Source organism: Nelumbo lutea, chromosome 1, assembly GCF_056320005.1.
Source record: "Nelumbo lutea isolate HS-2025 chromosome 1, American lotus-T2T, whole genome shotgun sequence".
Classification (NCBI taxonomy): domain Eukaryota; kingdom Viridiplantae; phylum Streptophyta; class Magnoliopsida; order Proteales; family Nelumbonaceae; genus Nelumbo; species Nelumbo lutea.
This window is the reverse complement of record NC_142684.1, coordinates 89747505-89760321: the sequence shown is the minus strand read 5'-3', so window position 1 is coordinate 89760321 and position 12817 is coordinate 89747505. Positions and strand designations below refer to the sequence as shown.

At 41.6% G+C, this 12817-nt stretch overlaps 1 protein-coding gene across 1 annotated transcript; it reads left to right on the top strand.

Annotated features, from left to right (window-relative positions):
- The first annotated feature begins 378 nt into the window (after nucleotides 1-378).
- LOC148876039 (ras-related protein RABA1f) lies at nucleotides 379-5168 on the top strand. The gene is made up of 2 exons (XM_088965951.1): nucleotides 379-951; nucleotides 4290-5168. Exons 1-2 carry the CDS (start codon nucleotides 731-733, stop codon nucleotides 4720-4722), a joined length of 654 nt encoding a protein of 217 aa, XP_088822077.1. The 5' UTR covers nucleotides 379-730; the 3' UTR covers nucleotides 4723-5168.
- Nucleotides 5169-12817: the final 7649 nt, after the last annotated feature.

Sequence of the window (12817 nt, the reverse complement as noted above, 5' to 3'; positions counted from 1 at the left end):
CGGCTCGTATTCTAGAAAACAGTAGGAATTCGGAAGACATTTTTACCACGGAATACAGGATAAGCACGCCAAACGAGACCTGACCAGGTAATTAGGGTCAATAAATGAAAATGATGACTACATTGACCATAATGCCCTTGAAAAGAACGGGTTTCGCCTTCTCATTTGTCCCACGAAGACAAAGTACGTTTTCGGTAATTAAAGATAAGTCTCCTCCCAGATCTAGTCCCAACACACGGTCCCATAAACCCATTGCAATCGTGAATTAGGAACATCTTCATTGTACTTCATGTATCCGATGTACGGCTGCAATTGGTTATTGGGACGCTGTTGGGAGCGTCTTTTGGATCAGATCCGGATTCCGGACTCAATTTAGAAAAAGGAAGGAGGGAATTTTCAATTTCGTGCGAAATAGGGAATTTTCGCAATCTAATATTTTTCTGTTCTCTCTCTCTCTCATTCTCGTTTTCTCCTCGCTCCTTTTATGAAAAATTATTCCGAAGCCTTTTAAAGCCCGTGCTCGCTCCGAGGACTCCTTCAACTTCCTTCGTTCCTATCCCCTCTCCCTCTCTCTCTCTCCCTCTTCATTCTTTCTCTCTCTTCAGAAATGTTGATGATGGCAGCGACGAAGAGAGACACCTGTTAAAAGAGAGTTTGTAAAGCCCGTATTTGATCTGTGAAAGCTCGCATTTCTCTCTCTATCTCTATCGGAGAAAGGATCCGACAGAAAATGGCGGCATACAGAGCCGACGACGATTACGATTACCTGTTCAAGGTCGTTTTGATCGGAGATTCAGGTGTCGGGAAATCCAACCTCCTCTCCAGATTCACCCGCAACGAGTTCAGCCTTGAATCCAAATCCACGATTGGTGTCGAATTTGCTACCCGGAGCATTCACGTTGATGATAAGGTTGTCAAGGCGCAGATTTGGGATACCGCCGGACAAGAAAGGTTTGGTCATTTATCCTTTTCGCATCTCTGTGTTGTCTTCTTGATTTTATTTCTTTTTTATTTAAAATTCTGCTTATGGTTATGTAGATCTTCCGTTGTTTTCGATCTGGACTTCTGTCCTTTTTGTTTGGCATGTTAAATCCCCAATTTTAGGGTTTCTAGATCACCAGCATTCAGAGATTGTTTTAAGTTGTTTTCCAGATCGATGACGGGGAATTCAATTGGCAGTGCAACTACTGGTTTCTTTTATAATGTTTGTGCTGTTTGTTTTTCTCCAAAATTCCATGCATTGGTTACACAAGACAAGCGTCGATTTCGTTGTATATTCTGGAATAATTTCTGAGATCGATGGGAAAATGTTTTGCCAAATTGAATTGGATTTATTTTCGTCATCCGTCATCCGTTGACCTTTCTTTCCTGGTATTCTTGTTAGTACTGTTGAATTTTCCCAAAATTCTCGAAATTTTTTTATAAATGACCTTTTCTTGTCAGATCTAATGAGCTAGATCTTATATTTTTGAGGAATGCAGAACGTAGTGACTACATTGTGTTAGGATCATGGTTTGAAGATGCTACATTGTAAAATTTGACTTTGCAATTGTTCATTCCGTAATGCGTAAAAAAATGTCTAATTTATTGCTTTCTATAAACGCTAGCAATAGTTTAGAATGTCGTTGACTATCTAACGTTTGTAAATATGGTGAAATTAATTTTTCTTTGTAATACCCAATTAACCTGAACGAAAAAGAAGCAAACTATGCTGTTAAAACTATTCATATTATGGCTTGTTCAAGGTTTAGTGAGGACATTGTCTCTATCATAGGGGATAGGTTGGTGAGGACATTTTGCTTTTGTTTCCAGTAATGTAGCAAATATTTTCTTGTACTGATGTCTGATGCTTATATGATGTCCTGATGGATAGTTACACCTTCAAAAGAAATTAAACAATGCAAAGTATTTAGCTATTAATGTCATGAATAGGAAGGTGTTGTTGCATGTCATGGGTTGTAGATATGAGAAATGGAGAATGATGTTGTCTCCCTTGTAAGAGTCTATTCCATTTCCTCACCATTTATCTTGTTTCCTAAAAGCGCTCAAGTAGATCTCTGGAATAGCATTTCTAGGAGACTGTAACCCATAGAATAGCTGTTTTTGGAACATCAACAATTCATAGCTCTTTGGAGAGGACTACTTTGGAAGATCCATTTTATAATTTCACCTATTCTTGGAACATGGTTGGCTTCTAATCATAAGAGCCCTCTATCTGGTGGTGACTACATTATGCTTTCTGGTCTTGCTTCTGGTTGCGGTTCTTGCACTGGGTTAGTCACTTCCAGGTTGCATGATCACCTTTCCTGTTGGTTGGTTCATCAAGAAAGTGGCATAGTATGTTATGTATGTCGCTATCCAACATTTTTGTCATTTGTTCTTTGAGGTTCTAATAAACATCACATTATATGCTGAATATTGATCTTGGAAATTTTTAGCAAAGCATGCATATCAGCTTTAATCATGCTTGATTTAAAACTGAGGTCACCATCAATGCACTGATATGCTATCTGTAGAAATCTCATCTTTCTCTTGGTACTTTTGAGTTTTGGCAATGCAGCATGAACAGGTTTCAATCTGCATTTATCAAATTGCTTCTGCAAGATAATAATCTATTTTAATAATTTTTGCCTGCACGTTTAGATTTAGCTGAAGTGGTTTTTATTTTTTTTTTACCTTTAACTAGTAGCATACTTAATAATTGATAAGGAAGGATTCTACTAGACTTGAAGATCTACTATGGAAATGAACTTTAGCCATCAAACCTTTCTGTGTCTCTACCTCTGGTTTTTTGTTGATTTTGATCAACCCTGTGCATGATTCTAGAAAATTTCTATATTAAGGTCTATGCAAAATTATAGCTTTTTCCATTTATTTGGCTCCATTTGAATAATCATTTTTGCTGAAGATAGTGGCACACAGTACTTGTTCTCAAACAAATTGTTTACCATGCTATGCTTGTAATTATGAGTTCCATTTTCTGCTTGCTTGGATAGGTTGAAGTTCATGGAAACATAATAGGAAAGAAGTTTTACAACTTGTTTATGTAACTGTTTAAACCCAATATGTAGATCTATGGCCTACGTTTCTGTTCCTTCTTTCCTGATCAGTAATTTCCATTCCTTGTATCTCACCTGGATATATAAAACATTAAATATGTTTGTTCTGATACTGGTGGGATAATTTAATAGTCTTTACAATAATAATTGTGACATACTTTATCATGTGAAATTAGAAAAGAAATAGATCTAACATGCATAAAAGTGTTCTTTAAAAGAGACGCTGATTTTATAGCTACATAGGCATATTTATACATGTCTGTTATTTATGCATGGCTGTTTTATTGTATTTTGTACATATTGATTGGTTGTCCAAAGCGAAATGCTATGCACCAACAGACTTACCTGCACTTAGCCAAAAAACAGATACTTTATTGCATTTTACATCCGAAAATTTTGAAGTTTATTTGTGGGGACAAGGTTAAGTGGATTTCTTAGTAAAATAGGACAAATAAAATAGGATGGGGTTGGAACACAATATACAGCACCTTTTACTGATGGGTTAGAAGATAAATTACTTTCTTTCTGCCTTGCGGACAAAGAGGGGAGTTACAGGGTGGGGGTGGAAGATCACAATATACAAAACCTTGTATTGATGGGTTAGAATTTAAACTGCATTCTTTCTGCCTTTCTGGCAAAGAGGGAAGTTATAGGGTGGGGGTGGAAGATCACAGTATACAACACCTTGGTTTGATGGGTTAGAAGATAAACTACTGTCTGCCTTGCTGGCACGGGGGGTGGGTGGGTTATAAGGTGGGATTGTATATGGGGCCAACCCTACTGTTGTGCTTTGTAAATTGGATTGGTTAAGCCAGAAATTGCTGATCCTATTCTCCACGGCATTGTTTCAGAGATACGCATTTGTCTATATCTTTGTGCAGTTTATGCTTTCATTAGATATGATTATAATTTCAAATGCTCCTTGCAGGATTTAAGGTGGGTAAGTTTATTTCCCCTGAGTTACACTTTTTCTTTTATGGTTGATAATTTTTTGCATGACAATGGGAGAAATGAAGTAGTTCTTGTTGGGTCTAGTGACAATTCAATTCCCCTCTTTTTGTCATAGCATGCAGTCAAATATTCTTCAGTTCTAGTCATCCTCATGGTTCTTCAAGCTTTTAAGATCCTTTAACAGTCTTTAAAAGTTGTAGTGCTCTGTGGAATGTCTCATGGACTGAGTTGTACAGTGTTCAGAATAATTGACACCTTATTTGAATTTCTTATCTGAAGATACCGTGCAATCACAAGTGCATACTATCGAGGAGCTGTTGGTGCATTGCTTGTCTATGATGTCACCCGTCATGTTACTTTTGAGAATGTGGAGAGATGGTTGAAAGAGCTGAGGGATCACACAGATTCTAATATTGTGATTATGCTTGTGGGGAACAAGGCTGATCTACGTCACCTGCGAGCTGTTTCAACTGAAGATGCAAAGGCCTTTGCTGAGAGAGAGAACAACTTCTTCATGGAGACATCTGCTTTGGAATCTATGAATGTGGAGAAAGCCTTTACAGAAGTCCTCACTCAGATATACCGTGTTGTTAGCAGGAAGGCTCTTGACATCGGGGATGACCCTGCTGCCTTGCCCAAAGGGCAAACCATCAATGTGGGCTCAAAGGATGATGTCTCCGCTGTGAAGAAAGTAGGATGTTGCTCTGCCTAACCTGAAGAAAAGAGGAGATTTGTGCCAGACTGCCTTTGATCATATGATATGTTGTCCCTTCTTTTTGTACGGGTGTCCAAATTCTGTGTGGTGTTGTGCCTGCTGGAAATTTGTCAGTAAGTTGGGCTGACACCTCATTGAAAAGCTCTTACAGTACCAACTTAAAACTGTTTTGTATTCATTGATAGGGATATTTAAAAATTGTCTGAGGTTAGCAAAAACGATTAGTCTGAAGAAATGTAGGAGTGGGTCGTTGTCAATTCTGTTTGCATCCAATGTGGACTCCGTGCTATTCACCTAGTCACCAATTTTTCTTTCCTCGTTGTATTACTTTAATTTTTAACTTCCAAAAGGTTCTTTTATATTCGGTTGCTTTTGAATTATAGATGTATTCAGATACCTCTTTTTTCTCTTGTATCGGATTAAATTTTTAGTTCTCAACCTAACTATGATGGTTACTTTTCTGTAGTTCCACTTGAAGCTTTTTCCTCTGCAGTCTGCATGCGATGAGTGGGTTTTGATTGTCGAGTTGTTTTTGTTTGATCCGAGCTTACTCCAAAGGTTTGCTTGGGGGTATTGAGCCCTGCCAGAGTGCCAGGAAATTGTATTGAGCTTCCCACATGGTGGGGCGCAACCACTAGGGGAGAAAAAATCATTAGCGAGGCTTGCTTTCGCATCACTGCTAACTAGGGGAGGTTGCACCTCAAACCTACATTTTTGGAATTTAATTGTGAGTCTTGGTTGTGTCGATTGAATTTTATTTCAAGCATTTCGTTGTTTTCTGCAGCCCTACCTACAGGATTTGGATTTTATTCGCTTCGTGATATTTTGATGATGACGAATTCACATTTTGGTTAAGCTAAAAGAATAAGAAACATTCTGAAGGACTATCGAGTGTGATAATCAAAGGACATATATACATATATATATATATATATATATATATATATATATATATGTATATAACAACTTATTCATTTACTAAATGCACATTTCAAGTTCTACTAACCATAGATTAGTTAATCATCAACTGAGTATTTTCTTTTTATATGCATTTAAGAGGAAGAGGCAATGATGGCTTATGGAACCTCTGATTCCTCAAACCTTATGCTTCCAACTTCAGGAAACTTGAAAGCACCGGGAAACAATAACATACTCCTCTTTGGAGCTATCAAGTCCATGATTTCTGAGTCCGGCAATCGGCATTCGTCATCCACAGCACGCTAAACCCAGTGTGGTTCATTAAATATATTGCATAATTTACTTTTCCCAAGACCCAATCAGTTATCTTCACCACAGAAAGGTATATCAAGAATTCAAGATCCATCCATGACAAAGACCAACCATCAATCTGAAAGCAAAAATCATGTGAACACGCTGAGAGCACTTTCAGGAAATCCCATCTCCAGTTAATTATCCTCCACTTCCCTGTTTCTCAAAAGCAGCCCCCTATGGCCCCATGTGATGTATAAATTGCAGTACAGATTTTCAATTACGTTAAAGCTCAAAATCCAATTACTCTATATCGTATTGGTGGTTAATTGATACATAAGTTTTGGGGTCAAATCCCATTTTAAGGATAGGCACATTTTAAGTAATCCCATTTCAAGTGTAGGGTTCAAAATATCAATACATCTCTTTCGTGATATCGAAGTGTACCAATACTTTGTAAAACAGTTGTAATAGCTGCTTAACAAAAAAAAATGAAAAAGAAAGAAATAGAACAGTGATTTGAATTCTGTAATATAGTTCTGGTTAGTATCAAGGTTCAAAATATCAATACGCTAGGAGTGTATCAGGCAAATCGATACCTTTTTTATTTTTATTTTTTTTTCAAAACCGGTTCAGGGGAGCAGGTTTAGAGCTCCTCCGCCCCCTGAATCGGTCAGAACCCCGATACACCCACTGTAGGAGCGTATCGAAGAGGTCCCAGAACGATACGTATCAGCTGATATTTTGATAAGTGTCGATACATGTCGATATTTTGAACCTTGACTAGGATTATTTTTGTTATTTAGATATTATTGTGAGGTAATACATGCACTACTTCCATCATGAATTTGAACGATTGACTTACCGCCAGAATGGTGTTTGGTATGGCTTGCAGGTTTCAGGCACTCATGCAATGTTTTTGGCAATAACCTGTTAAAAGTTGAATCCGGATCGGGTTTGGTAGTTCAACCAGGCAGCTAGCCGGTTAAACCAGTCAATTGAATCAAAAACGTCCGAAGACCCAATTAGCTGTTGGATCATCGGCTCAACAACTAGTGTGTATGAGCCGAGCCTACGGAGCTATTTGAGTTTTGGCTTACCATATATTTGAATTTGACTTGAAGATAATTGAGTTCAAAGCTTCAAGCTGAGCTCGAGTAAGTTAGAACAGTTAGTTGAGTCAAGTTCAAGTTTTATAAAATTCAGTTTTGGAATTTGGCTTTGGTCAGTGCAAGCCTATATTTATACCATTTGGATAGTTTCTTATAATCTTGCATTGGAAATATCTCTTCATAAAATAAAGCACGTCTTGCATTGGAAATATCTCTCCATAAAATAAAGCATGTAAATATAGAGATATTCCCAACGCAATACTGTAAAGGCTATTCAGACAGATTTTGCATTGACAGAAGCCAATCTCCTCAGCTTGAGTCGTCCATTAGCCTAATTGAGTATGTGATAAAATATTAATTTTTTGATATAATTTTGTTTATAATATAAATAAATAAGTTGGGGTTTTGCTAAATTTTGAATTTTTTTTTACACTAAAATGGTGGGACCCCACCTCCCAAAATTTGAGAGCTATAATCCCAATTACTTTTTATCCTATCTCATGACATTTTACAGATCAAATGTGAAAAGAAAAGAATATTTTTCTTTATACCTTGCCTTCCTACAAATTAATCAAACGCAAACTAAGGAGATAAAGATGGAGATGGTTATGGATGAATGTTAAAGTCAACAGGAAAATGAAAATGGACTATTGCAGGCCAGTGGCCCCATCACCTACAAGGTGATAAAGAAAAAGGTTTGATAGTGGATTAGATGAATAGTGAAATAAACTTCTACATCTTATTATCTCCTTGTTAATGGGTGATCCCCATACTAGAACGCCTTAAGGTTGTGTTTGGTTTGAAGGAAAAGGTAGGGAAATGAAGAAAAACCCATACATATACAGATTTTCCTTCTTTTCCCCACCTTTTTTCCTTCAAACCAAACACAGCCGTTAGAGCACCGAGATAATGGTCTTTCTCCTAACAAATTAGTCAATTCATGTGTTTCTCCAATCTCCGCTCATCTCCTCAACTTTGGAGAATTTTGCCCACGCTTTCTTTACAAGTATCATCTCTTAGAGTTAGGAGTAAATATAATTTGCTAGAGGAAAAGGTAAAAATGGAAAACATCCCCGAATATAGGGAACAATAATACAAGGGTTATGGTTTATTTGGTGGTGAGCCTTCAATTAAATGGATTAATGGAGATCAACTTCAGAAGAAACAAGTTCCAATTTCATGACTTTTTTAATTTATCCTATGCTTCAACTTTGCACCAGCACATGAAAAACGGAGCATCAAAAGAAGATAAATATATTTACTTTTCACTATTAACTAGTAAATATGCATACCTTGCACAACGTAATATCAATGATAATGATAACAATGATGACAACAACAATAATAAATTTCAAGTTTTATCATAACACATGTAACAAAAATAATCAAAGTATAATGTACTGGTGAGATTTTTCCTTTCAACCCAAACAACTTTATTGCAAGAAAAAATAAATAAAAAACCTTAACTTCTTCATAATCAAATGACCTTGCTAGTTGAACTGTTGACCTATTTGATCAGGTTATGATACATTAAATTTCTTTTTCTTTGTATTTTCACCAATTTCCATTTTTAATAACAATTATCCTCATTGTTAAACATATTTTTGTTTAATATGAAGAATATATTACATCAAAAACCTGTTCAATTTTTTCATAAAATTTATAAGATTTTTTATATTTTTTTTTACTAGCGCAGACCCGTACAATGCACGGGATTTATTAAGAGAAAGCTAAATAATAAAAAGGGTTATATACTAAAATACCCCATATAGTTTCATGGATTTACTAAAATCTACCATTTAATTAGCATTTTACTAAAACACCAATTTATAATTTGCAATGGATTTAATCAATCTTCCATTAAATGATAGTGGAAAATGACAGTGTTGACCCTAATGTTCATTTTAATAAATTTAATCAAAATAAAAATAAAAATACCATTTTCCCTTAATAAGACATGGGAAACCACTCTATTGGCTATATTTGATCAATTTTGTTTTTTATACAAAAAAAAAAAGGTGTTAGGGGTATTTTTTGAATAAAAATTCATGGGCCTAATGGCAAAACAAACTGATGAGGGCAGATTTGGCCCTCTAGTGAAATTGTGACACGTGGCACCTCATGACAACTAGGAAAACACCCAGCCAACAAACTTACGAAGTTGGTGACCCACCCGAGCACCAGTCTGGCCGGCCTGACGCGCGCCTGCGCTACCTGCGCATGGCACACGCAACCTGCGCAGCGTGCGCGCGGCCTAGCGTGCGGCCTGCGCGTACTGCGCATGGCCTGCGCGACCTGGCCAACCTGGACCAGCCTAGCGCATGATCCGGCCAAGGCGCCCACCGACAAACCTGGCCTAGACACTGACCCGCCGACTGACACAGGCGCCAGCTTGACGACCTGATCTAGACACTGACCCGCCGACTGACACAAGCGCCGACCTGACGACCTGGCCTAGACACTGACCCGCCGACTGACACAGGCGACGAGTCTTACCGTTTGGAGGCTTTTCACCCACCTAACCCGCGAGGACTCCGGTATATAAAGACCTCACCCCCCAAAGGGGAGAGGGAGGAAAAAAGGGAAGTAACCCTACTCTCTAGCTCTCTCATATTATCTTCAAAGCTCTCTACAATAAGAGTGCTAACTTAAGCATCGGAGAGCCCCCGACCGGGAAAATACCCACGGGACCTCTGATTCAGTTCTCGCAGGTCCTTCAGCTCCCGCCGCCTACGAAAAGGAGGAAAAGATGGAGTTCTCGGAGGTCCCTCAGCTCCCGCCACCTACAAAGAGGAGGAAAAGATGGAGTTCTCACAAGTCTCTCAACTCCTACCACTTACAAAGAGGAGGAAAAGATGAAATTCTCGCAGGTCCCTCATCTCCCGCAGCCTACAAAGGAAAGAAGACCACCTCATCTCCAGCATTCTCTAAGGCATCGGCCGCCTAGTAGGCAGTTCGCCACCGGGCAATTTGCCACCAGGGAGTTCGCCAGGCAGCTCGCCACCAGGCGGTTCACCGCCAGGCAGCTCGCCACCAGGCAGTTCGCCACAAGGGAGTTCGCCACCAGGTAGTTTTCCCCCAGGCAGTTCGCCACCAAGGAGTTCGCCACCAGGCAGTTTGCCACCAAGCAGTTCGCCACCAGGCAGTTCGCCACCAGGCAGTTCGCCACCCGACAGTTTGTCACCAAGTAGCTCTCCACTAGGGGACTCGCCACCGGACAGTTCGCCACCAAGCAGTTCATCACCAAGCAGTTCTCCCCCAGGGAGTTCGCCACCAAGTAGCTCGTCACTAAGGCACGCCACCACCGGGTCAAATAACGAGGTACTTAGCCAAAAAATTTTACATCACAAAACATTGGTATGTGGCCGAAAACGGTTACATCAATTGGCGTCGTCTGTGGGAACACGCTACAAAAAGCTAAGTTCTCATCCTACCAAAGCTAAGTTCTAATCTTGCCAAAACTAAGTCCTCACTTTTTAGAAATTGAAGCTATCACTTTATAGTTTACATTTTTTATGAACTCAGAAACTATGTAGGGAGCTAACGGACTAAGTAGCTCTACCAACCTTACTTTCAATTCAGATAATGCCACATCAGTCCTCTCCGCAAGGTCCCCCCTACAAAGATTAGCTCTTTGTGGCTTCCGCGGGAGTTGGCGGCCAACTGACTACATAGGCGCCCTTACTGGTCGAGCCTTCCAAGGCTCCCGTGTGAGCTGGCAACCTAAAGTTAGTAGTGTTGCCCCCGAAGGTCGAGCCCCTAGTAGCTTCTTGTAGGAGTAGGTGATCGGCATTACGAAGCTGATGCAGGCCAAGCCTACGGGCCACATTACTACTTAAGACCCAGTCGCCTCTCCGGCACGGGCAAAAGTCAAAAAAGAGTAGACTACGAGTCGCTCCCAAAAGCCTACGGGCCACATTACTGCTTAAGACCCGGTCGCCTCTCCGGCACGGGCAAAGTCAAAAAAGAGTAAACTACGAGTCGCTCCCAAAGCCTACGGGCCATACTAGTAATTAGATCAGCACTTACTAGCTCAACGACTTACGTGCCAAAAGAAATCTACTCCCTTCGCTGAGTTACTATTAGCTCGGGAGTGGGGGGCTATTGATGAGGGCAGATTTGGCCCTCCAGTGAAATTGTGACACGTGGCACCTCGTGACAACTAGGAAAACACCCAGCCAACAAACTTACGAAGTTGGTGACCCACCCGGGCACCAGTCTGGCCGGCCTGGCGCGACCTGCGCAGCGCGCGCGGCCTGTGCGAACTGCACGACACGCGCGAACTGCGCGCGGCCTAGTGCACGGCCTGCGCGACCCGGCCGACCTGGACCAGCCTAGCGCATGATCCGGCCAAGGCGCCCACCTACAAACCTGGCCTAGACACTGACCCGCCGACTAACACAGGCGCCAGCTTGACGACCTGATCTAGACACTGATCCATCGACCGACACAGGCGCCGACCTAACGACCTGGCCTAGACACTGACCCGCCGACTGATGCAGGCACCCCTCTGACAACCCGGCCCAGGCGCCGACCTGGCCGCCTGACACAAGCGCCAGCCTGACGACCTCGAGGAGTTCACCACCATACCCCGGTTCTGGCAGGATGTGACGAGTCTTACCGTTTGGAGGATTTTCACCCACCTAACCCACGAGGACTCCGGTATATAAAGACCTCACCCCCAAAGGGGAGAGGGAGGAAAAAAGGGAAGTAACCCTGCTCTCTAGCTCTCTCATATTATCTTCAAAGCTCTCTACAATAAGAGTGTTAACTTAAGCATTGGAGAGCCCCCCACCGGGAAAACACCCCAGGGACCTCTGATTCAGTTCTCGCAGGTCCTTCAGCTCCCGCCGCCTATGAAGAGGAGGAAAAGATGGAGTTCTTGGAGGTCCCTCAGCTCCCACCACCTACAAAGAGGAGGAAAAGATGGAATTCTCGGAGGTCCCTCAACTCCTGCCACCTACAAGGAGGAGGAAAAGATGGAGTTCTCGGAGGTCCCTCAGCTCCCGCCACCTACAAAGAGGAGGAAAAGATGGAGTTCTCGCAAGTCTCTCAGCTCCCGCCACCTACAAAGAGGAGGAAAAGATGAAGTTTTCGCAGGTCCCTCATCTCCCGCAGCCTACAAAGGAAAGAAGACCACCTCATGCTGAGGGCAGTCGGATTGCGCCGCACTAGGGAGCCCCAGCATTCTCTAAGGCATCGGCCGCCTATTAGGCAGTTCGCCACCAGGGAGTTCGCCAAGCAGTTCGCCACCAAGCAGTTTGCCACCAGACGGTTCGCCACCAGGCAGCTCGCCACTAGGCAGTTCGCCACCAGGGAGTTCGCCACCAAGCAGTTCGCCACCAGGCAGTTCGCCACCAAGCAGTTCGCCACCAAGCAGTTCGCCACCAGGCAGTTCGCCACCAGGGAGCACCACCAGGCAGTTCGCCACCCGACAGTTTGTCACCAAGTAGCTCTCCACTAGGGGGCTCGCCACCGGGCAGTTCGCCACCAAGCAGTTCATCACCAAGCAGTTCTCCCCCAGGGAGTTCACCACCAAGTAGCTTGTCACTAAGGCACGCCACCACCGGGTCAAATAACGAGGTACTTAGCCAAAAAATTTTACATCACAAAACATTGGTACGTGGCAGAAAACGGTTACATCACAAACAATCCTTAATGAAATGTTGGTTAAATAAATAAGTTGTAAAATATATGGGATGTTTTAGTAAAATGAAAACTATAAGGTAGGTTTAAAAACTATAAGGTGTGCAAGGATGGCAATAGGGTGG